General features: G+C 70.5%; 2 protein-coding genes across 2 annotated transcripts; one reads left to right on the top strand and one right to left on the bottom strand.

Annotated features, from left to right (window-relative positions):
• Positions 1–129: 129 nt before the first annotated feature.
• Positions 130–15,088, top strand: BAZ2A (bromodomain adjacent to zinc finger domain 2A). The gene is made up of 29 exons (XM_076360516.1): positions 130–191; positions 4,538–4,675; positions 5,225–5,812; positions 6,284–6,469; positions 7,070–7,261; positions 7,689–7,895; positions 7,973–8,033; positions 8,112–8,220; positions 8,421–8,522; positions 8,600–8,810; positions 8,924–8,985; positions 9,101–9,166; positions 9,250–9,441; positions 9,541–9,795; positions 10,181–10,395; positions 10,559–10,633; positions 10,910–11,072; positions 11,188–11,247; positions 11,330–11,465; positions 11,547–12,118; positions 12,440–12,665; positions 12,755–12,910; positions 12,986–13,149; positions 13,245–13,528; positions 13,604–13,736; positions 13,851–13,997; positions 14,079–14,305; positions 14,398–14,541; positions 14,645–15,088. Exons 2-29 carry the CDS (start codon positions 4,540–4,542, stop codon positions 14,811–14,813), a joined length of 5,238 nt encoding a protein of 1,745 aa, XP_076216631.1. The 5' UTR covers positions 130–191; positions 4,538–4,539; the 3' UTR covers positions 14,814–15,088.
• A 3,628-nt stretch (positions 15,089–18,716) lies between these two features.
• RBMS2 (RNA binding motif single stranded interacting protein 2) lies at positions 18,717–19,136 on the bottom strand (the record flags this gene model as incomplete). Its single annotated transcript, XM_076360583.1, is given in 3 exon segments — positions 18,717–18,797; positions 18,867–18,944; positions 19,029–19,136. Coding segments are annotated over 3 exon segments (267 nt in total), but the record flags the coding sequence as incomplete, so codon positions are not given.
• Between the last annotated feature and the right edge of the window lie 237 nt (positions 19,137–19,373).

Genomic DNA, 19,373 nt, shown 5'->3' with positions numbered 1-19,373 from the left:
CGGCGAAGGGCCGCGGTCCCTTTAAATGGCGGCGCGTCCGGGGCGGAGGAGGGGGCGGTGGCGGCCGCTGACATCACGCGGGGCCGGGAGCACCTGCGCCGCCGCCCGGCTCCGGCTCCGCCACCGGCACCGCACCGCACCGGGCCGGGCGGGTACCGGGGCTGGCGCCGGGCCGGCACCGCCGCCCCCAGGTACGCAGCGCGCGGGATGGGCCCCGGAGACAGGGACCCCGCCGCACCGGGACCCCCTCGGGGCCGGGCCGGCTGCTCCAGGACCCCCGGCTCTGCACCGGGGCCCCCCACCGGACCGGGAGCCCCTACCGGGCAGGGAACCCCCGGACCGGGCCCCCCAGCCCACGTACCGGGCAGGGTTTCCCCCCCTCCTCTGGGGCCGCACCGGGACAGGCCCCCCCACCCCGCGCCGGGACCCCCTTCTCCCCACGCCGCCCCGGTACCCGGAGGCGCCCCCGGCCTCTGCGCGGCGCGGCCCGGCCGGCGCCGCGTGACGTCACCGGGGATCCCGGGGGCCGGGGCAGCCCGCGGGGCCGGGGGGGGGGGGGCGCCGGTGTCCCCGCGGCCGCGCCGATCCGGGGAGCGCCCGGGGCCGGCGGGGTCCTGTCCCCGGCCCGCGGCCGACCCGTCCGCCCCTGCCCCGCGCGGCGCCGCCGTTCTCCGGGGTCGGGCCGGGGCTGCGGGGGACGAAGGGGGAACGAAAGAGGAAGCGGGGGGGGGGGCGGTCCCGGGGGAAGCGGGGGGACCCGGGGTGGGGGGGGCGGCCCCGCGTGGGGATTCCCCCCGCCCTGACCCCGCCGGGGGCGGGGATCCCCTCCCACGTGGGCGCGCGGCCCGCCCCCGGTGACGCGCGGCGCCGCTCCCGGTGACGCCATCGCGGCGGCCGTGACGTGCGCGCGGGGGGCGGGGCTGGGACCGCCCGGCGGCGCGAGGCGCTTCCTGCCCTGCGCCGCTGGCTCGGCTCCGCTCGGCGCGGCGGGCCCGGTGCGCTGCGGCCCGGCCCGGCCCGGCCCGGTCCGGTCCGCGCGGAGGGGCCGCGCCATGCGGAGCCGCGTCCCGCCCCGCGCCGCCTGAGCCGGGCCCGGTGCGCCCGCCGGGTCCGCGCCGCCGCCTGCCAGGTGCGGGGTCGGGGCGGGGGGTAGCGGTCCGCGGCGGCCGTTAACGGCCGGGGGGGGGGGGGGGCGGCGGCGGTTGGGGCCCGGGGCGGGGGGCTGGGGGCAGCTCCGGTGAGACCTCTCCCGACCTCGGTGAGATCCTCCCCTTCCCCCGCGTCCCGGTGCCCGGCGAGAAACCCCCCCCCTCACCGGCCCCCGGCGAGCCCCCCGCTCCCCTCCCGGTGAGGCGTCCGGGCCCGACCCGGCCCGGAGGCCCCGGCCCGGAACTGCGGGGAGCCCGGGCCTCCGTCCCCGGTAGCCGGTGCGGTTCCTCCCGCTTTCCCGTCCCGGACGCAGGAGGAAGTGTCCCCCCCCCCCGCCCCCGTTCGGTTCCGCCGCCCCCTCCCAGCCCGGGACCCCCCTGCGGCGGCGGGTGGGGGCGGGGCGTTCCCCCCCTTCCCCGCGAGACTCGGCGGGGGGGGGGGCTGCGCGGGGTGGGGGGGGGAAGGGGGGTGTCCTTGCCGCAGGGACCGGGGCTCCCTGCCGGGTGCGGCGCCGTGGGCGGGGGGGACCGGTCCCGGAGCCGTGTCCCTCCGTGTCCGTGTCCGTCCCCCCGCAGGAAGTGGCCGGGAAATGGCAGCCGGTTGTTGCGTCTCGTTGTTTTTGAAACGTCCTTTTTAATCAGGTCGCGTCTCGCTCCCGGGGCCTCCCGGTGCTGCCGGGCCGGGGGGGCCGAGCTCCCTGCCAGGGGAACGGCACCGGCTAAACGTGCCCGACGGCCCCCCCAGGCCCGGAGCTCGGGGTCTCCCCGGCTCCAGGGGATGGTCACTGTCTGCGAGTGCCCTGTGTCCCCACCTGGCACCTGCAGCCATCGGGAGCCCGGTGAGCCCGGGCCGGGTGCTGGTGGGTGCTGCCGCCACCAGGTTTGGGCTCTAATGCCGGGGCAAGCGGGTGCTGCCACGTCGCCTCTGCCCGCTCCGGTGGGAGCCGGGGATCAGCCCCGCAGGGAGCAGCACCTGCCTCGTTGCTGCCGGTGAGACCCCCGCGGTGCCAACAGGCCGGAGGCTCCCGTCCCGCTGCTGGTGCATCCCCGGGGCCGGCCGCGTCCCCGGCCCTCGCCCTCCTCACCTCGCCCGCTCGTGGCCAGCTCCGGTTATGCGCCGTGGCCCAGTTTGCGGCTCCGCACTTGGTCACGTGCTGCTTGGCGGGGGGAGCAGGGCCGCGGCGGGCAGGAGCCCCAGCTCTGAGCAGGAGGCGACGGCCTCTGCCCGCACCGCACCCAGTGCTGGCCGGGCTCCCGGCAATGCCGAGGGCGGCTCCAGCACCCGCAGGGCCCAGGGTGTCCCCACACCAGGGCTGGGCCCCGTTCGTCCCCAGAGCAAGGGTGAGCTGGCACGTGTGGCAGTGCCGCAGCCCCCGGTCCCTGTCCTGGGGCAGCTGCTCCCTGCAGCCGGCACAGACGGTGCTGCTGCAGCTGGAGCCTGGCCCCTGCGGTTGAGCCGCTCCCGCCCGGCTGGTGTCCCCTCTCCCAGCCCCTCTGCCCTCGCTGTAGTTAATTCCCACTTTCCTGGCTTTTATTTTCCCCTCGGCCGTGGCGCTTCTCTCCCAGCCACGCTCCCCACAGCTGCCTCCGCTCCGGCCCCCTCCCCACGCCTGGCACGCCCCCAGTCCATCCCAGTCTGCAGTGCTGACCTGCCGCTGCCACCTGTCCGGTTCTGGCACATCCCTTTGCCACCTCCTCTGACCTCCAAAAGCCGGCAGCGGCATTCCCGGCTGGCGCATCACATGCGGGGTGGGACCGGAAAGGCTTTTTCTTTTTTTCGGCCACCCTGCGGCCGGTTTCCCTGTGTTGGCCGGGGGCTCCCGGCTGGGGTCGGGGCAGGGGCCGGGCTGTACCAGCCCCTGGCTCACGGGTTTTGGGGGGGGGGGGTGGCTGCGGGGCCACCCCGGGACATCCGGGAGCGACATGCGTGTGGCAGCTGCGTCACCGCCCATACGGGTTTCTCTGGCGGATGAATCACCGGTGTCCCCGGCCGACCGGGAGAGCGCTCAGCGGCTCCGGCCCCTCCAGCCCCTGCCGTGGCACCGGCCGATGCGGGCAAGGGTGTGATGAAATCCCCGCCTGGGTTTCAACACGGGCCGTGCCACGAGCTGCTGCTGAAGCACTGCGTCTGCCAAGTGTGTGGCGGTATTGGCCCTTCGGGAGAGGTCGGTGGCGCCGGTGCCGCCTCAGCCAATGGCAGGTTCAGCGTGCGTGGCAGGACGGGGAGACACCAGCTATGGCAGCCCCATGGGGTATCCGTGCGGGTCCCCACCAGCACCGGGGTTCCCATCTCATCTGCTGGGGTTGCAGGGCCTTGGCCTCCCCCACACCATCTGCTCCCCTGCCCCCCGCACTGGGACCTCCGTCGGGTGGCTGCCAGCCGTGCCGATGGCACAGCAGGGTCCTGTCCTGTGGCTAGCCCCCACTGGCAGCCCTCCTCGTGGCTCTCTGGTTTGGAGGGAGCGTTTGCTCCTCCTGGGCGGTGAAGGTCACCAGTGGCTCCTGCCCATCCCCGGGCCGTGCCAAGCCAGCTCCAGGGCTCTGGCTCCTGCTCGCTCCCAGCTGTGGCACGAGGCCGGCCCGGATCCTGCTTCGGGTGGCTGCCATGGAGGCATCCCTGGAGCTGCGCCTGAGGGGGATGGGGCTCAGGTCCCCTCTGTCTGGGGGGGGATTGCGGCTGCAGCAGGGGCACTGGCTGTCACTACAGAGGCATTTCTGTTCCAGGAGCACGGTGTTCCCCAGGGAGCGCCAGGCTGTGCCGGGGCCCCGCAGGGTCACAGACCTGCTCTGGGGGGGCCCATGCTTCGCTGGGAAACGGCCCCCGTGGCTCCGCCGTCTGGGAGCCTGCCGGAGCTCCCGCAGTCTCGCCCGGTGCCGGGGCCCTGGGATGGCGGCGCCAGGGAGCCGAGTGCTTGAGTTTAATGTGGGAAGAAGCGCGGGCGGGCGGCAAGCGGGGTTTCTCGGTGACGGCTGTCCCTGGGGATGCTGGAGCGTGGTGATGAGCTGTGCTCACGCAGGTGGTGGCTCATCCCACTGGGGCTGCCGGGCCTGGGCTGGCTTGTGGCAGAGGCAGCGTCGTCTCCACCGTGCTGGGGGCCCGGCGAGGGGCACTGTGGTCCCGGGGGGCTTTCACCATCGCTCCTCGCCCTCCCCAGCCCCCCCACATTTCCACTGAGCTCAGGGTCGGGAGCTCACCCTGCCCTGGGCTGGGGACTTGGCCCTTCCCCAGGCTCCCTGTCACAGGGAGCAGCTCTGCCCCGGCACAGGAGCGGAGGGTCCCCACCCTCCCTGCAGGCCCCGGTGGTGAGTGGCAGGGCCAGGCGCTTGCCGTGCCGGCAGCCCCGGTCCCTGCCGGTGGTTGACCCTGGTGCCTCTTTTCCACTTCGCAGAAATGGAAACAAACAACCATTTTAACTTCACTGGCCTTTCCTCTGCACCCGCTGCCTCAGGACCGAAACCCACGCCTGCCTCAGGGGACAGCCCCTTCGCCCACGGCTCCCCGCTCAGCTTCCCCCCGCAAGGGAAAAGTAAGTGCCCCTGTGGGGCTGGCGCAGCCCAGCTGGGGTCATGGGGACAGAGGGGCCACGGCGGCGTGGCCGGTGGCAGCTCCCCATGTGTGGAACTGGGGCCGGGGGTCTGTCGCGTGCCCACCGTCGCCTTGGCTTAGAAAAGCAGCCATGCCGGAACAGGGTCTCTGCGTGGATTTGGCCGGTCAGCTGATCCGGCACAGCCCTGCCAAGCACTCGGCTAATCCCCGGCATCCTGCGGCGCTCAGCCCGACGCTGGTGAAGCCCTGTGGCGGGGCCAGTTTCAGCAAGCAGGGAGCTGTGCCGTGGGGGTCTCGGGGATGCGACCACCCAGCTCTGTCCAGGCGCAGGCAGCGGTTCCGCTGGGGCAGGGGGGGGGGCACCGGCAGGGCAGGGGGCTCAGTGACTGCTGGGGCAGGTCGTCCATCTGTCCTCAAACCCTCTCGTCTGCCGCTGGCAGGGCCTGGCTGGCTCCACATGAGGGAGGGTGTCAAGAAATGCCCCCGCCGTGCCGCTGACCCAGCTGTCTCTCCTCTGGCTCCCTTGCAGGTCTGAACGGGGGCATGAATGTCAATGGCTTCTCTACTGTATCTCACCCCAGTACTTCAGGGACCTTCACCCCCAGCTCGCCGCCCGCCGGCACGCCGCCCCTCCGCACCTACGACTGCCTCTGGGACTACGCGCAATACCCGCCCACTGGCGGCCTCAAGGACGGCAGCCCTGCGGCCACCCCGCTCTCCGGCCTCGGACAGTTCCCGCTCAACGGCATCGCTGGGGGGTCCCGGCCAGCATCCCCAGGGCACAGCACTAATCTGCGGGGGGCCGGGCAGGAGTTCTGGGGCAACGGCACCCCCGGCCCCATGGGGCTGAACTTCGACTCGCAGGAGCTGTATGACTCCTTCCACGACCAGAGCTTCGAGCTGATGCAGAACGGGCCGGCTGGCTTCTACACGGCCGCCCAGCCCTCCCCCATGCTGGGCTCTGACACCCAGCCCTTCTCACTGCCGCCGGGCCCGCCAGAGGAGCCAGGCCCCAGCGAGGGAGATGCCGACGCCGCAGCCAAAGAGATCCCCCCTGCCATCGCGGAGAACGGGGGCGGGCTGGTGGGCAGCATGGAGCTGGAGGAGGCACAGCCAGGTAGGAGCCTGGCGCTGCCGGTGCGGGCGGGCAGAGCTCTGGGCTGGGGTGCCACAGCCCCAACAGGCAGGTGTTGGACCCCGAGACGGGACGGTGGAGTTGGGCATTGAACTCCCTGGGGAGGCCCGACTCCTCCGACCCACCTGCCCCGTGTCCCGGCCAGGGTTTGGCCTGTCGCAACTCGGAGTCGGTGTTGGGATCTCGTAAAACCAGGCCGGGCGCAGCCTGCGGTGTCACCGCCTGCAGAGCGGCGTTCCCCCCGTGCGGGCGTGTGCGCGTGCCCTGGGGTGGCTGGGTGCCATGTGAGGGCTGGGTACCGGGGAGAAGCCCGGCAGCCAACTGCCCCAGTGTGGGGAACGGCGGCAGCTCGTGCCAGGTGGTACCCCAGGGCGGTGGTGGCCAGGCCCTGGGCTCTGTCACCATCGCGTCCCGCTGCCACAGGGCCTGTTTTCTGTCGGTTGTTCCCTTTAGACTTGAAGATCTGCAGCTACAACGGGTCTGCCCCCGGCGTGGTGCCGCTTGGGCAGGAGGGGCCTGTCCTGGCCCCCGGCGCGGGCAACAGCTGCCTGGGGGACGCGTTGCCCATTGCTCCTCGGCTGGAGGACGCCCACATCCTGAGCGAAGACCCCCTGGAGCCCTTTGAGTCTCTGGCCAGAGGTAGGGAGGGTGCCGTCCCACTGGGCTGGAGGGGGCGCGTTGGGGCCGCAGCGGGCAGGATGGGCAGCTGCCTGCACCCGGCTGCCATGGCCATCCCCTGCACTGCCCTGGCCCAGCTGCTGCGTGTGCCCAGGGAAGCGGCGCACAGCCCCTCTCCGTCCCTTCCGGGCAGTGGGCAATGGCGGTGGTGATGGCGGAGGCCTTCTCCGGCGGCCTCGGCGGGCAGGCAGCCCTGGGCAGGCGCTGGCGGGCAGGGGCGGGCCCGCGTCCCTGCCGCGTCCCTCCTGCGCCAGCCTCCTCCGCGCTCCCTTCCTTCCCTTCCTTCCCAGCTCCGTGACGAGGCTGTTACTCAGCGCCTGAACTTCCGCGCTGGTGAACATCACCGCCACCGCCACGGCCATTTTGGGCTCCTCCGCTTCCCAGAGGAGGGGGCGTGGCTGGGGGCGCCGAAACCCCTTAACCCCTCTTCTGCCGGTGCCTTTTCGCCCGGGGGGGGGCCCAGCCGCCCCCCACGCCCACTGTGCTCGGCTGCCCCTCGGGAGCAGAGATGTGGGTCTGCGTGCCCCCAGCCCAGGTCCTGGTGCTCACCCCCCCCCCCAGACCCCGGCACTGGGGACCTCTACACGATGGACGACTCGCAGCTGGTGAGCGACAAGTCCCCCCTGGAGGAGCCCCCCGACCTGCCTGGCCTGCGCTGCGCTGCCAGCCCCCCCCTCCACGCTGCTGGCCCCTTCAGCCTGCTGCCTGCCGGCCCACTGCTCGCTGGCCCCAGCTTGCTGCCCACCCTGCACGGTACGTGCCACACCAGGACAGGCTGGTGCCCCCCGGCCAGCCACTCGCCCCCTGTGCCAGCTGGCCCCCCTGGCTGTGGGGGGGCAGCCGCCCTGCCGGCCTTGTTCTGCCTCCGCAGCTGCCGCAGCACCTTTGTGTCTGGGCAGAGCGGGGGCTCTCCGCATGCTGGCACCCGCACCAGGGAGCTGCGGCCGGTGCTGGCAGGGACCCCATGGGGGATGAACGGTGTGCTGGTGCGGGCGCCTGCCCCTGGCTGGGCATGAGCCCCTGCGTGGGGTCTCCTCCACGCCATGGGTGCCCCCAGCCAGCTCAGGGAGGGGATGCGCAGCGACATCCCCCGTGGGACAGGCGGGGGCTGTCTGGTGTCATGGGCGGAGCAGGAAGGCAGCCGCGCTCAGCGGTGACATCCCTGACCTTGGCTCCGCAGACAGCAGCGTCGACCTGAACAGCAGCAGCCACACGGGGCCGGAGGAGTCGGGGTCCCTGGAGCTCGACCCTCCGCTGGAGCCGGAGTCCCCGGCCCCGTCTGCAGAGGAGGAGGAGGAGGAAGAGGCTGCTGACAGCTGTCCAGAGACTTCAGCCGCGCCAGAAGGAGAGAGCGAGGAGGCCACCCCGCTGAGCGCCTCGGCAGCAGGTAAGGCCAAGAGCCCCTGCGGGCACCCCCCTCCAGCCAGCGCGCCCAAGCCCAGCGTCCTGTCCCCTCTCTCGCAGGTGATGGCCCCCGCCGGCGCATTGCCACCCAGGAGGAGGTGCGCTTTCCCCTGCAGCATGGGTACGTGGTGCTGTCCCCCTCCCTCCGTCCTGCCCCGTGGCCGCCCCGTGGCACCAGGCTGAAGCTCCTTGTGCCCAGGTGGAGGCGGGAGGTGCGGATCAAGAAGGGGAACCACCGCTGGCAGGGCGAGACCTGGTACTATGGGCCCTGTGGGAAGAGGATGAAGCAGTTCCCGGAGGTGATCAAGGTATGGTCACCTTGGGGAACCATAGGTGGGGAGAGTGAGGTGGGGGACGACCCAGGGTCCTGGTTCACCACAGGCCCCCCGGCTCTGCTAGAGCCCCTGGCTGCAGCAGACGGATGCTGCTGTGAGCCAGGAGCTACGGGGCCCAGAGCACTGACCCCCCCTCATGGCCTTCCTCCTCTTCCTCCTCCTCTTCCCCCCAGTATCTGAGCAGGAACGTGGTGCAGGATGTCCGGCGTGAGCACTTCAGCTTCAGCCCCCGCATGCCGGTGGGAGACTTCTATGAGGAGCGGGACACGCCGGAGGTGGGTCTGGAGGCAGCTGAGCCGCCCTGTCCCCCACCATGCTGTGCTGCAGAAGGTGACCCGGATTTGTGCTGCAGGGTCTGCAGTGGGTGAAGCTGAGCCCCGAGGAGATCCCCTCACGCATCCAGGCCATCACGGGCAAGCGTGGGCGACCCCGCAACGCTGAGAAGGCCAAGCCCAAGGAGCCACCGGCTGCGAAGCGCGGCCGGGGCCGGCCTCCCAAGGTCAAGATGGTCGACTTGCTGAGCAAGACGGACGCGCGGCTGCTGAAGAGGCTGGAAGCCCAAGGTACCCCCTTACCACCCCACTGGCTCAGGGCAGCTGGTGCAGCCCCTCGCAGCCTGGCTCTGGTGGGACCCCAACGGCCGACCCATCACCACTCTCCCCCTTTGCTCTCACAGAGGTGCTCAGCGATGAGGACAAGCTGAAAATGAGCAAAATCAAGAAGAAAATGAGGCGGAAGGTACGAGCGGCTGTGTGGGGCTCGGGGTGGCTCTGGAACCCCTCCAGGTCTGGGGTAGGGGCTTCCCTGGTGCGGGAAGGCCACCGGGTCCCTGAGCTGGTCTTGTCCCTTCCAGGCCAAGAACAAGCAGAAACAGGAAGCTAAAGCCCCCAGGGCGAAGGAGGCTAAGAAGAAGTCCAAGGTGAGTCCACAGGGTACGAGGGGGCTGGGAAGGGGGCAGGAGATGGAGCTGCTCTCCCCACGTGTCCTGGGGTCTGTCCTCAGGCCAAGGAGAAGAAGGGCAAACCGGAGAAGGGCAAGGACAAAGGACGGCCCAAGGAGAAGAAGGGCAAAGGGGCTCGGAAGGTGGACAAGGGCCTGCTGGCCCAGCGGCGCCTGGAGGAGCGGCGGCGGCAGCAGCTCATCCTAGAGGAGATGAAGAAGCCCACAGAGGACATGTGCCTGGGGGACCACCAGGTAGCCTGGGGCACGGGGGTTTTGGCTGGGCCAAGCTGGTGAGCCAGCAGCCTGCCTGGTGCCTTGCCAGCCCTGACCGCCCCCTCTCCTTCCCTGCAGCCCCTGCCAGCCTTCTCCCGCATCCCGGGCCTCATCCTGCCCAGCCGCGCCTTCTCCAACTGCCTGACGGTTGTGGAGTTCCTCCAGAGCTACGGCAAGGTCCTGGGCTTCGACCCAGCCAAGGATGTGCCCAGCCTATGCGCACTGCAGGAGGGGCTGCTGGGGGTGGGCGACAGCGCGGGCGAGGTGCAGGACCTGCTGGTGCGGCTGCTGCAGGCTGCGCTCTACGACCCCGGGCTGCCGCCCTACTGCCAGGTGAGCCTGCCCTCCCTTTCCCTGGCCGGGCTGGGGGTGTCGGTGCCTGCGAGGCCCCGGCTGCTGCAGGCTCGGGACAGGGGAGCCCAGATTTGGGAGGTGCTGCTCTTGCTGCAGCCTCTTGCACCCTCTCCCTGCGTCTAGCCGGCTCCCGGCCCCTGGCAGCCCTTGGGGCACTCCCGCATCTGTCCTGCTGCAGGGGCCTGGAGCGCAGCAGCAGGCAGCCCTGCCTGGGACACCCCTGGGCTCGTTCCCACTCAGGTTCCTGGCCCTGGTTTTCCCATCTGCGGAGTGCTGGCGTCCTCCCCTTCTTGTTTTTTCCCCTCCTGGTGCACCCCCCGTGGGGCAGGAGGGGACTCCCCAACCCCATCTCTGCTCTGCCCAGTCCCTGAAGATCCTGGGGGAAAAGGTGTCGGAGATCAGCCTGAACCGTGACACCGTCTCTGAGATCCTGCGCTGCTTCCTGATGGCGTATGGGGCGGGCGAGGGCCTGTGCGACGGGCTGCGGACCAAGCCCTTCCAGGCACTGCCCCCGGAAAAGAAAGCCGCCATCCTGGCCTTCCTGGTGAACGAGCTGAACAGCAGCGCCCTCATCATCAAGTGAGCGTGGGTGGGGGGCAAGCGCGTCCTCTGATCCCGGTCCCTCCCGCCTGCGGGCATGGCACGGGCAGTGCAGGCATGTTGGCGCCCGGTGTGGGCCCCTCTCCTTCCTGGGAGAGCTGTGCGGAGCCGCCTGCCGCAGCCAGCCCCCGTCTCCTTGCAGCGAGATCGACAAGACCCTGGAGAACATGTCCAACTACAGGAAGAACAAGTGGATCATCGAGGGCCGGCTGCGCAGGTGGGTGGATGGGGGCTGCCCGCGGCTCCCCCTGCCTGCACCCACTTGGCAGGCAGCACCGCGTGCCTGCCAGCTGGGAGGGGGCTGCCCTGCCGGACACGACTGGGTCCCGCTTGTGGCCTCTGCACCTTCCCCTCCACACCCTGGGGCTGGGGGGGTCTCGGGGGTGACTTTTCCGGTGCTGTGGTGTAGCCGCGTGCCTCGGCCTGCCGGGGAGCAGGGTGAGCAGGGTGTGGGTGGGGGCAGGCAGCGGATGCCTCTGCTGTGTCTTGGCAGGTTGAAGGTTGCCCTGGCCAAGAAGACGGGCCGTCCCGAGTCGGAGATCACGGGCCTGGAGGACGGGCGGCGCCGGCGCAGCTCCCGCCTGACGGAGGAGACGGGCTTGGAGATGGAGGAGGAGGAGGAGAGCCGTGGACGGAAATCCCGCAGGGAGGAGGAGGTGGGGTGGCTGTGGGGTCTGCCGCTCACGGGGGGGCAGAGGCGGGGAAGCTGCCCTCGGGGGGTCTCTTGCCTGCCCGCCCGTGCTTCCCTGACAGATCCCGTCCCTTCCCCAGGCCGACACATCTGCATCCAGCATCCCTGAGCTCGAGAGGCAGATCGAGAAGCTGGCCAAGGTGAGCGGGAGGTGGAAGGCTGGGGGCTCGGCCCCTGCTGCAGGGCTGTGGTGCCCATCACTGCCCTGCACTCTCCCTACAGAGGCAGATGTTCTTCCGCAAGAAGCTGCTCCATTCCTCGCAGACATTGCGGGCGGCTTCTCTGGGCCAGGACCGGTACCGGCGGCGGTACTGGGTCCTGCCCCACCTGGGTGGCATCTTTGTGGAGGGTGCAGAGGGTAAGCTGGAAAGGGTCTCCTGGGGGGATCTCCCGGCCGGGAAAGGACCCCACATCTCACCTCCTCCTCCTGCCCTTGCAGTGGCTGAGCCAGCGCCCCAGGAGCCCCCAGAGGAGAAGGCATCCCCCCATGTCTCCCTGGTGAAGGAGGAGCCGGTGGACATGCCCATTCCCAGCCGGATGAACTGCACGGCCTCGCGCTCCCGTGGCCGGCCCCGGAAGAGCAAAGAGGAGCTGTCGCAGCACTGTGGGCCCAGACCCCCCCCTGTCAACGGGGTCCTGGAGGAGTCGGTGCCCCTGGGGCAGAGCCAGCACGACCTCAGCCAGTCTGCCTTCCTCTCCTGGCTGAGCCAGACACAGTCGTCCCTGCTCAAGGACTCCGTCCTCACCCCGGACAGCAGCCCTGGCAAGGGGGACACGGGGCTCCCGCCGCTTGAGGCCCCATCGGACCCCATGGAGGAGGAGGAGGAGGAGGAGGAGGAGAGTGCCCCGGAGGCTGCGGAAAAGCGGGGGCCTTGGTTCAACCTGCTGCCCCAGACACCCTGCAATGATCGAGCCCCCCTCGCTACCTCCTCCGCCGAGCCCTCGCCGCGAGCCACCGTGCAGCCCCGCGGCCAGCCCCGTGGCGAGCTGCCCAAGGGCTCGGCCAGGCAGGTACATGCTTGGGCCTGGCTGGGGTGAGGGCGGAGGGGGCTGCACCCAGCATTTCCATCCCAGCCTGCAGGGACCGCTGGGGGGGGAACCTCCCTGGGTGGCTGGGGTGAGCAGGGTGGGACCCTCTGCCTGGGCACTGGACACCCTGGGGCTGGGGGATGCTGTCCTTGTGGCGGCACGCCAGGAGCTCAGTCCTGCTGCCCCCAACCCTCTGGGTCGAGCCCATGAGAAGCGAAACAGCTGTGGGATGGGGGGCTGTGGGGTCAGGGGCCGAGGAGCGGGTGCATGCCTGGTCCTTCTGACGCGCTCCATCCCCACCAGTTGAACGGCCTCCCCACGGACGACCCCACGGCTCCCCTGCTCGCTTCCACGCCGGTGCATGCTGGCGCCAGGGCCCATGGCGCCTGCCCTAGGAGCCGGGGCAGCCTGGAGAAGCTCCAGGACCTGCCAGAGCAGCCCAAGCGCCGAGGGCGGCCCCCTACCAAATTCTTCAAGCAGATTGAACAGAAGTACTTGACCCAGCTGACGGAGCAGCCTGTTCCCCCTGGTGAGAGCCCAGCCCAGCCCCGGGGCCCCTGGGGCAGGGGGTGCCCCTGCCCCCAGTGGGGTGCTGAGCGCTGTGGTGCTGCCTTGCAGAGATGCAGAGCGGCTGGTGGTGGCTGCAGGACCCCGAGGAGCTGGAGGCGGTGGCTCGTGCGCTGCACCCGCGGGGCATCCGGGAGAAGGCGCTGCACAAGCACCTCACCAAGCACAAGGAGTTCCTGCGGGAGGTCTGCCTGCGCACCACCACGGGTAAGGGCTGCCCACGCAGGCCGGGGTGGGGGGCCGATGCCTGTCCCCCCCACTGAGTCCACACTCCGCCCCCAGACCCCATCTTCCACCTACGCCCCGAGGCGGCCGGTGCCGCTGTGTCTCAGGAAGCCCTGGCCCAGTGGTCGGTGATGGAGAGAGCCTACGAGACCGATCTCTCCGTCCTGCAGTGGGTGGAGGAGCTGGAGCAGCGCGTGCTGATGGCGGACCTGCAGATCCGGGTAGGTGCCGGGCTGGGCGCCGCGGTGGCCTCGGCCGGGCGCTGCAGTGCTGTAGCCTCAGCTGGGCGCCCACCCTGAGCCCGTCTCTCCCGCAGGGCTGGACGTGCCCCAGCCCCGACTCCACGCGGGATGACCTGCAGTACTGCGAGCACAAGGTGGAACCCCTGGAAGACATCACCGTCCGGAGCCGGCGGGACGGGCTGCCGCTGTGCCGGGAGCGCACCAACCCCCTGGACCTGGCGGTGCTGCGGCTGGCGGCGCTGGAGCAGAATGTGGAGCGGCGCTACCTGAAGGAGCCGCTCTGGCCCCTACACGAGGTGGTGGTGGAGAAGGCCGTGCTGAGCAGCCCCGAGGAGCTGAGCCTGGGCCCCACAGAGATGTGAGCCCCGCGCCCCCCCCGGCTGCGCCGCCAAGGCGTGAGCAGCTCTGGCTGAGCACCATCTCCCTGCCGCAGAGCCTACGAGATCACGCCCCGGGTCCGGACGTGGCGGCAGACACTGGAGCGGTGCCGCAGCGCAGCCCAGGTCTCCCTCTGCATCTACCAGCTGGAGAAGTCCATCGCCTGGGAGAAGTCTGTCAACAGAGTGGTGAGAGCCTGTGCCGCACCGCCGGGCGGGAGGGCAAGAGCTGCCTGCTGGCGCCGGGCACCCTGGGGTGGCAGCAACCCCCGCGCTGGCACGGCTGAGCCCCTGTCCCCGCAGACCTGCCTGGTGTGCCGGCGCGGGGACGATGACGAGCACCTGCTGCTGTGTGATGGCTGCGACCGCGGCTGCCACCTCTACTGCCACCGGCCCAAGATGACGGAGGTGCCTGAGGGCGACTGGTTCTGCTCCGTCTGCGTCTCCCGGGTAGGTCGTGGGTCAGCCCCCCGCTCACCGGGGCAGTGCTGACCCCGGGCTCTGCCGGTGACCCCCGCCTCCTCCCTGCAGGCAGGGGAGTACCGGGACCCCATCTCACCCCGGCGAGGCAAGAAGCGGAAACGGGGGCATCTCTTTGGGGGGAGCCTCACGGAGGAGGAGGAGAGCCCACGGCGCCGGCCGGCCTTGCGCCGCCGCGAGGGGCTGCCCGTGCCCCGCTACGCGGGCGAGGGGCTGTCCCCCGCCAAGCGGAGGGGCGCGACGCTGCGGGGCCAGCCCAGCGACCTGACCTTCTGCGAGTGAGTGGGGCCGGGGGGCATGGGGGGGGCCATGGCCATGTCCCCGGGGGCTCCCCCTGACCCTGCTGCCCCCCCCCTCCCCCCCCCCCCAGGATCATCCTGATGGAGATGGAGTCACACGAGGATGCCTGGCCCTTCCTGGAGCCCGTCAACCCCCGCCTGGTCCCTGGCTACCGCAAGATCATCAAGAACCCCATGGACTTCGCCACCATGCGCACACGGCTGCTGCGGGGCGGGTGAGAGGGCGTCCTGGGTGGGATGGGGGTCCCTCCTGGGGATGGGGGTCCCTCAGGGGCCGGCGGGGTCCCCAGCCGCCACCGACCGCCCTCCTGCCCACAGGTACTCGAGCTCAGAGGAGTTTGCGGCCGACGCCATGCTGGTGTTTGACAACTGCCAGACCTTCAACGAGGACGACTCGGACGTGGGCAAGGCCGGGCATGCCATGCGCAAGTTCTTCGAGAGCCGGTGGGAGGAGTTTTATCAGGGAAAACACGCTACTAACCCGTGAGCGGGGCGGGCCGGCGCCCCCCCTCGCCCGGCCAGGGCTGGGGTCCCCCCCGCGCCCCCCAAGAACTGACTCCTCTGGAGCTGATCTCGCTGCCTGCTGATCCCGTGCGGGGGCCCCCCCGGCCGGTGCGAACGGGCCCCCGCCCCGTGGCAGGCGCCGGCGGCCCCTTCCCGCTGCCCGGACACCCCCCCCCCCTGCCCGGACACCCCCCCCCTTCCCCCCCCCCCAGCACCACAAACTCACAGACTGTGTAAGCCAAAAAGAAAAAAAAAAGAGGTGTTTTTTTCTTTCTTTCTTTTAAATTTTATTTTCTAATTAAGAACAGAAACAGCCCCCCCCCGCCCCCCCACCCCCCACCCCCAACAAACGAGGGAAGCGAATCCTCCCTGCTGGGAATATTTAATAATAGCAATAGTTTGTAGTGAATGTGTCCGAGCACTCCTGTGCAGCGTCTACATGCATTAACGGCCAGTAAAGTGGACTTAGCCCCCCCCGCTTCCCTGCCTCGCCGCCCCCGCCCCGGCCAGGACCCCCCGCCTGCGCAGACACTTTACGGGGAGGGGGGGGGGCCCCGGTGCAGCCCCCGCTGCCCTCGGACCCCCTGCCCACGGCCGGGGCAGGTGCTGGCCCCTCCCCACCTGGCTCCAGGGACCAAACTGGGGAGGGCGGGGGGGGGCCCCCGGCAGCCCCTTTCCCTGCCTCCACGTCTCAGGAAGAGCCCGGTCCCCCCTCCCCGGCACGAGGACCCCCGGGGCTGTGCCGGGGTCCTGGCCGCCCCCACGCCCCCGACTGGGATCCCTCAGGGACGCTACTGCAGGCCCCGGGGGTGGCCTGGCCCCCTGCCCCCCCCCCCCCCCCCCCCAACATGGACTTGAAGCCTCAGGCGGGTTGCACTGGGTGGGGAGGGGGCCCCCCCCGGCTGGTGGGGGCCCGAGCTGGGGCGGGGGTGTCCCCCCCCCCTGCCCCGGGTCCCCCCCATGCAGTGGATGGTCAGGGAGGGGGCCGGGGCCCCCCCAGCTCCCCCGGCCAGGATATTACGGGTACTCGCTCTGGGGGTTCGGCAGCCGGCGGGGCTGTGGGGGGGCCCGGGCGCGTCCCCCCAGCCCCACAGAGCACTGAAAACAACTCACCTACCTGGGCAGGAGGGGGCCCCGGCCGCGCCCCCCGCCCCCCCGTCTCTCAAAGTAGCCTTTTTTCTATCAGATAACCTCAGAAACTTTTTATTTTATTTTATTTTTTTGCTTTGAAATAAGAGGTGGATTTGAAGTCTATTTGAACTGACTTTATATTACGCATAAATATTTATATTTTATCTAAATAACTGCGCTGTAACAAACTTTTTTTGTGGTTTGTTTTTTAGTAATGTTTCGGATCCGTCAGGTTTTTTTCCGTCGTGGGAAAGTTTTCGGGAGTCTCCGTATCGTTCTCGTGTTCGTTCAGTTGAAGTCCCGTCCCCCCCCCCCCCCCGGCCCCCCCCCAGTTTGACACCCCTCTACCCCCGCACCCCCAAAGGGCCCCTCCCATGGCCGGCGCCCGCCCCCCCCCCGCAGCCCCTGCCGGGCCTGGGGCGGGGAGCGCGGGGCCTTTTCTCTTTGCCCCCCCCCCCTCCAGCCTCGGTGTCCCCCGGCCAGGGGCTGCGGCGTCGCCAGGAGCATCGAGTCCCCCCCCCGGCTGCGGCCCCTTCCAGCCCGCCGGCCGCCTTTTCTATAACCAGCCGTGTCGTTTTAGTGACTTTTTGATAATGTACAGGTTTGTGAATTTAAATTTATTTCTTTCTATATTTTTAGGACCAATCTCATTTTTAATAAGGTTTAAAGGAGGAAAGGCAGACTCTAGCCCTCCTCTCCGTTGCCTGTTGATGTCCCCACGAGCTGTAGGACCCCGCGTGTCGCGTTCGAGAATAAACAATTCACGTTTGATAGACACACGCTGGTCTGAGCCCTCTGTGGGAGCGGGGGGCTGGGGGGAGCTGCGGGGGGGCCCGGGCTATGGGGGGGCTGCAGGGACCCCTGAGCTGAGGGGGGGATGCTCTGGGGGGACCCTGAGCTGCGGGGGGCTGCGAGGACCCCCCCCTTGCACACCCCCCCCACCCTCCCTCTCCCCACACGACAGAGGCATTTGCTTTTCTTGCCTTTTTATTTAAAAACAAAACAAAACAAAAAAACCTCGAAGGGGGGGGAGCTGTCGGGGGGGGAGCTGTCGGGGGGGGGGGGGGGCGAGCGCGGAAGCAGGAGGAAGAAATACAAAACTAGAAACCTCTCAAGATTTTAAAAAAAAGCAACTTAAAAACCTGTACAAAATGCGCTACGTATAAATTAAAGGGGGGCAGGAGGGGGCCAGGGGGGGCCTTGGCTTCTCCTCTGCAGCTCAAGCCCCCCAGGGCAAGCAGGACCCCGACACTCAGCCCCCCCCGGCAGTGGGGTGGGGGCTCAGCATGGGGGTCCCAGCACCCCCTGGCCCCCAGGGGGGGCCATCTGCGGGTCTCCCTCTTTGGTTCCTTCCTTGGGGGGGGGCCCCATGCCCCCCGACCAAAGGGGCCGTGCCCGGGGGGGGGGGGGGGGCCGGGCAGTAGCAGCAACAGGAGAGGTGGGTGATGGCTGGAAACCGGGGGGTGGTGTCGCCGCAGGCGGGGGCGAAGGGCCGCAGCCCCTTGCCCCCCCAGGCCTGGGCTGAGCACGCACTGAACTGTGGGGTGAGGTAGATGTGTGGCAGGGGGTCCCTGCTGCCCTGGGGGGGGGGGGGGGCCCTCGGCACCGTGGGGAAACCGGGGGGCCCCGCTGCCCCGGGGGGGCCTGGGGACTCTGCTGCGCTTGGGAGGGCTGGAAGAACCGGGAGGCCCTGGGCAGAGCTGGCGTGGCGGGACATGGCCGGCCCCAGAGCTGGAAGCAAGTGGGGGACTGCCTCCCCCCCCCGAAGGACGGACAGACAGACAGACCCATGGCGCGGGGTCGCGAAGCCGGGGGGGGGGGGGGGGCAGGGGGAGGGCGGGCTGGGGCAGCTCAGCTTCCCCCCCCCCCCCCCCCCGGTGACTCCCTCAATCTTTGGTTGCAAGAGCCGCCCCCCACCCCACCCCCCACAACCCCCTGATTGTCACTGCGTGGGGGGGGGGGGGGGGGGCGGGCAGCGCAGGGGGGACCGGGGCCGCGGCAGCCCCGAGCTCGGGGACTCTAAAGTGCCTGGTTGACCCTCGGGGTGCCCATCGCCCATGGAAGGGGGGGGGGGGGGCGTGGGGGGGTGGGATTATTGCACTTGTCCTGCCCCCCCGGGCCGGGGCGGGGGCAGCATGCAGAGCCCCGGCCCATGCCCACGAGGGCAGGAATGGCTGCGGGGGGGGGGGGGGCAGCACCCCCGGCCCTGCGGGGGGGCTGGTGCCCGGAGACTGGACCCCTGGGGAGGGGTGGAGGGGGGGTGTGTCTGCCATCGCCCCCCGCCCCGGTCCCCGAGCCAGGGGCACCGGCCAGACCGGGCAGCAGAAGGCACGGGGGGCACCGCGGCTGGGGGGGGCTGGCGGGGCCGCGGGCCCTGGAAGCACGAGGGGGGTGGATGGGGACCCCCGGCCCCCCCGGGGCGGCATTTGTCTTCTTTTCCTTTTTTTTTTCTTTTTTTTTCTTTTTTTTCTTTTAGTTTTTTAGAAAATGCGGGAGGGAAAAAAAAGCCCTCCAAGGGGGGGGATGCCCAGCCGGGGGGCAGTGAGACGCTGCAGGAGCAGCGGGACCCCCAGCACAGGGACCCCCCCAGGCTCAAGGACCCCCGGCCGGGGCACGGCTCCTTCCCGAGGCAGCGGTGGGGTGCAGGGGGGGCAGCGCTGGGCAGGGGTCCCGGCACAGCCCCTCCTGGCAGCCGGCGGGTGCAGGGTCCCTCAGGCCAGCGCCACCCTGCCCCCCCCCCCCCCCCCCCCCGCCACTACTTGGGGTAGGGGTAGGGGAAGGCGCCGGGCTCCGACGGCGACTCGATGGGGCCGTGGCTCGGGGCGGCACTGCCGTCCTGCAGGGAGGCGTTAGTGGAGCTTGGGCGCCCGAATCCCCTGCGCCTCCCCGGACCCCCAGAACTCACCTCCAGCGGCAGGGCGGGCGGCACCGGCGGGTACGGCGGGATGAAGGCTCCGGGGACGGCAGCAGCAGCGGGCACGTACTGGGGAGAGCGGCGGCGGCATCAGTGAGGTGGGGGGGGTCAGGGGGCATGGGGGGGGGCTCGGGAGGCGGGGGGGTGTCTTACCGTGCCGGCGCTGCCCAGCGACAGGTGGCCGAGCTGCTGGGCCAGGGGGGCCACCACAGAGGGCTGGAGGGGGACGGCGTGGTCCACAGCGGGGGCCAGCACCGCACCCTGCATGGCTCCGTCAGCCCCGGGACAGGGACGTGCCGATGCACAGAGACAGGGGACACGGGGGGGGGGGGACGACACGGGGTGGGGCAGGTGGGACACAGGGACCAGGGCCACGGGGGGACACTGGGCCCCTGGGGCTGCAGGGACCCGGGTCTGGGGGTGGAGGGGATGCGCAGGTACAAGGGCTCCGTGGGGGGGGGGACACACGGGGGGACACGGAGGGCACGGGGCACCGGG

Source organism: Aptenodytes patagonicus, chromosome 27 (genome assembly GCF_965638725.1).
Source record: "Aptenodytes patagonicus chromosome 27, bAptPat1.pri.cur, whole genome shotgun sequence".
In the NCBI taxonomy this organism is placed as follows: Eukaryota; Metazoa; Chordata; class Aves; order Sphenisciformes; family Spheniscidae; genus Aptenodytes; species Aptenodytes patagonicus.
Note: the sequence above shows the minus strand (reverse complement) of the source record. Positions and strands in the feature narration are given on the sequence as shown.

Excerpts from the sequence above, each read along its gene's own strand:
- BAZ2A (XM_076360516.1), top strand. The coding sequence starts at position 4,540 with ATGGAAACAAACAACCATTTTAACTTCACTGGCCTTTCCTCTGCACCC. Across the intron at positions 8,034-8,111 it reads CGCTTTCCCCTGCAGCATGG|GTGGAGGCGGGAGGTGCGGA; the intron begins GTACGTGGTGCT and ends CCTTGTGCCCAG. Across the intron at positions 13,150-13,244 it reads TGGCGGACCTGCAGATCCGG|GGCTGGACGTGCCCCAGCCC; the intron begins GTAGGTGCCGGG and ends TCTCTCCCGCAG.